Raw genomic sequence first — 897 nt, 5'->3', positions numbered from 1 at the left:
CCTTTCTTTAACTAGAATGAAGAAAATGAATAAACTACAACGCGATTCGCAATCATCTTTATTTTATTTATTTTATTCTTCACATAAATGACGGGACTTATCGCAAGTTCTGCATGTTTTGGTTTGTCGTTTAAAATGAAGCATAAAAACACACATAAACATAAAACATAAAATATAAAACACATAAAAACACGAACATAGAAATGCGCTAAAGCACAAACCAGGAACGTACAAAATATCCATAAAACACAGTGGAAACGACCACAAGCACCAATGAAATACAAATCGAGAACCCGCTTCTCTCACGTATATTATAGCTTCTCTGCATATTACCGAGACCACCACATGCACGACAAACGCAGACACGAACTCAGCAGATCCACAACTGAGGGTCTAAGGTCACCTATCTTTACACAGTTAGTTTTGAATAACTACTGTCCACTGACACTGATCCATTAACAAGAAGAAATGCATAAAATGATAGGCAGGTGAGGACATCAATGATTTATTTAAATTTCTTCCGAGAACACTCATCAAACACCAAATTCTTAGTTCATCAAAAGAAATCTGATCCGAGCAAGCACAGGCCATGAGCGATCGTTTTCGCCTTCATCCTACACCCGCACAGCCGATACGCCCCGCCTCCTTCAGGGGACGTCGCACCAGCCTGGGGTCCAGACGCCGCCCCAGTTGGACGGGTCGCCCGCCGGGTCGCCGTCCGGATGGTCTTTGGGAACCACGTTGGGAAGCTCCTCCAGCATCAGTATCTCCATCGCCATTGCCAACCCAGGTTCGACTTCGACCAGGTTTGTGGTTTCATTCGGATCCTCTGCATCAAGGGATGAAGCAGCAGTTAAGATGAGCATGGAGGCGTGAATGCCCAGCTACTCATGTCCA

General features: G+C 44.3%; 1 protein-coding gene across 1 annotated transcript in view; it reads right to left on the bottom strand.

Annotated features, from left to right (window-relative positions):
- Positions 1–489: 489 nt before the first annotated feature.
- The window catches only part of LOC119593174 (arylsulfatase B-like), a gene marked incomplete at its 5' end in the record, with an annotated part of 4,094 nt that continues 3,686 nt past the window's right edge, over positions 490–897 (bottom strand). The window contains 1 exon segment of the mRNA XM_037942152.1: positions 490–829. Within this exon segment, the coding sequence (XP_037798080.1) occupies positions 648–829 (182 nt within the window).

This window comes from Penaeus monodon, chromosome 31 (genome assembly GCF_015228065.2).
Source record: "Penaeus monodon isolate SGIC_2016 chromosome 31, NSTDA_Pmon_1, whole genome shotgun sequence".
NCBI lineage: Eukaryota > Metazoa > Arthropoda > Malacostraca > Decapoda > Penaeidae > Penaeus > Penaeus monodon.
This window is presented reverse-complemented; position numbering and strand designations above follow the sequence as displayed.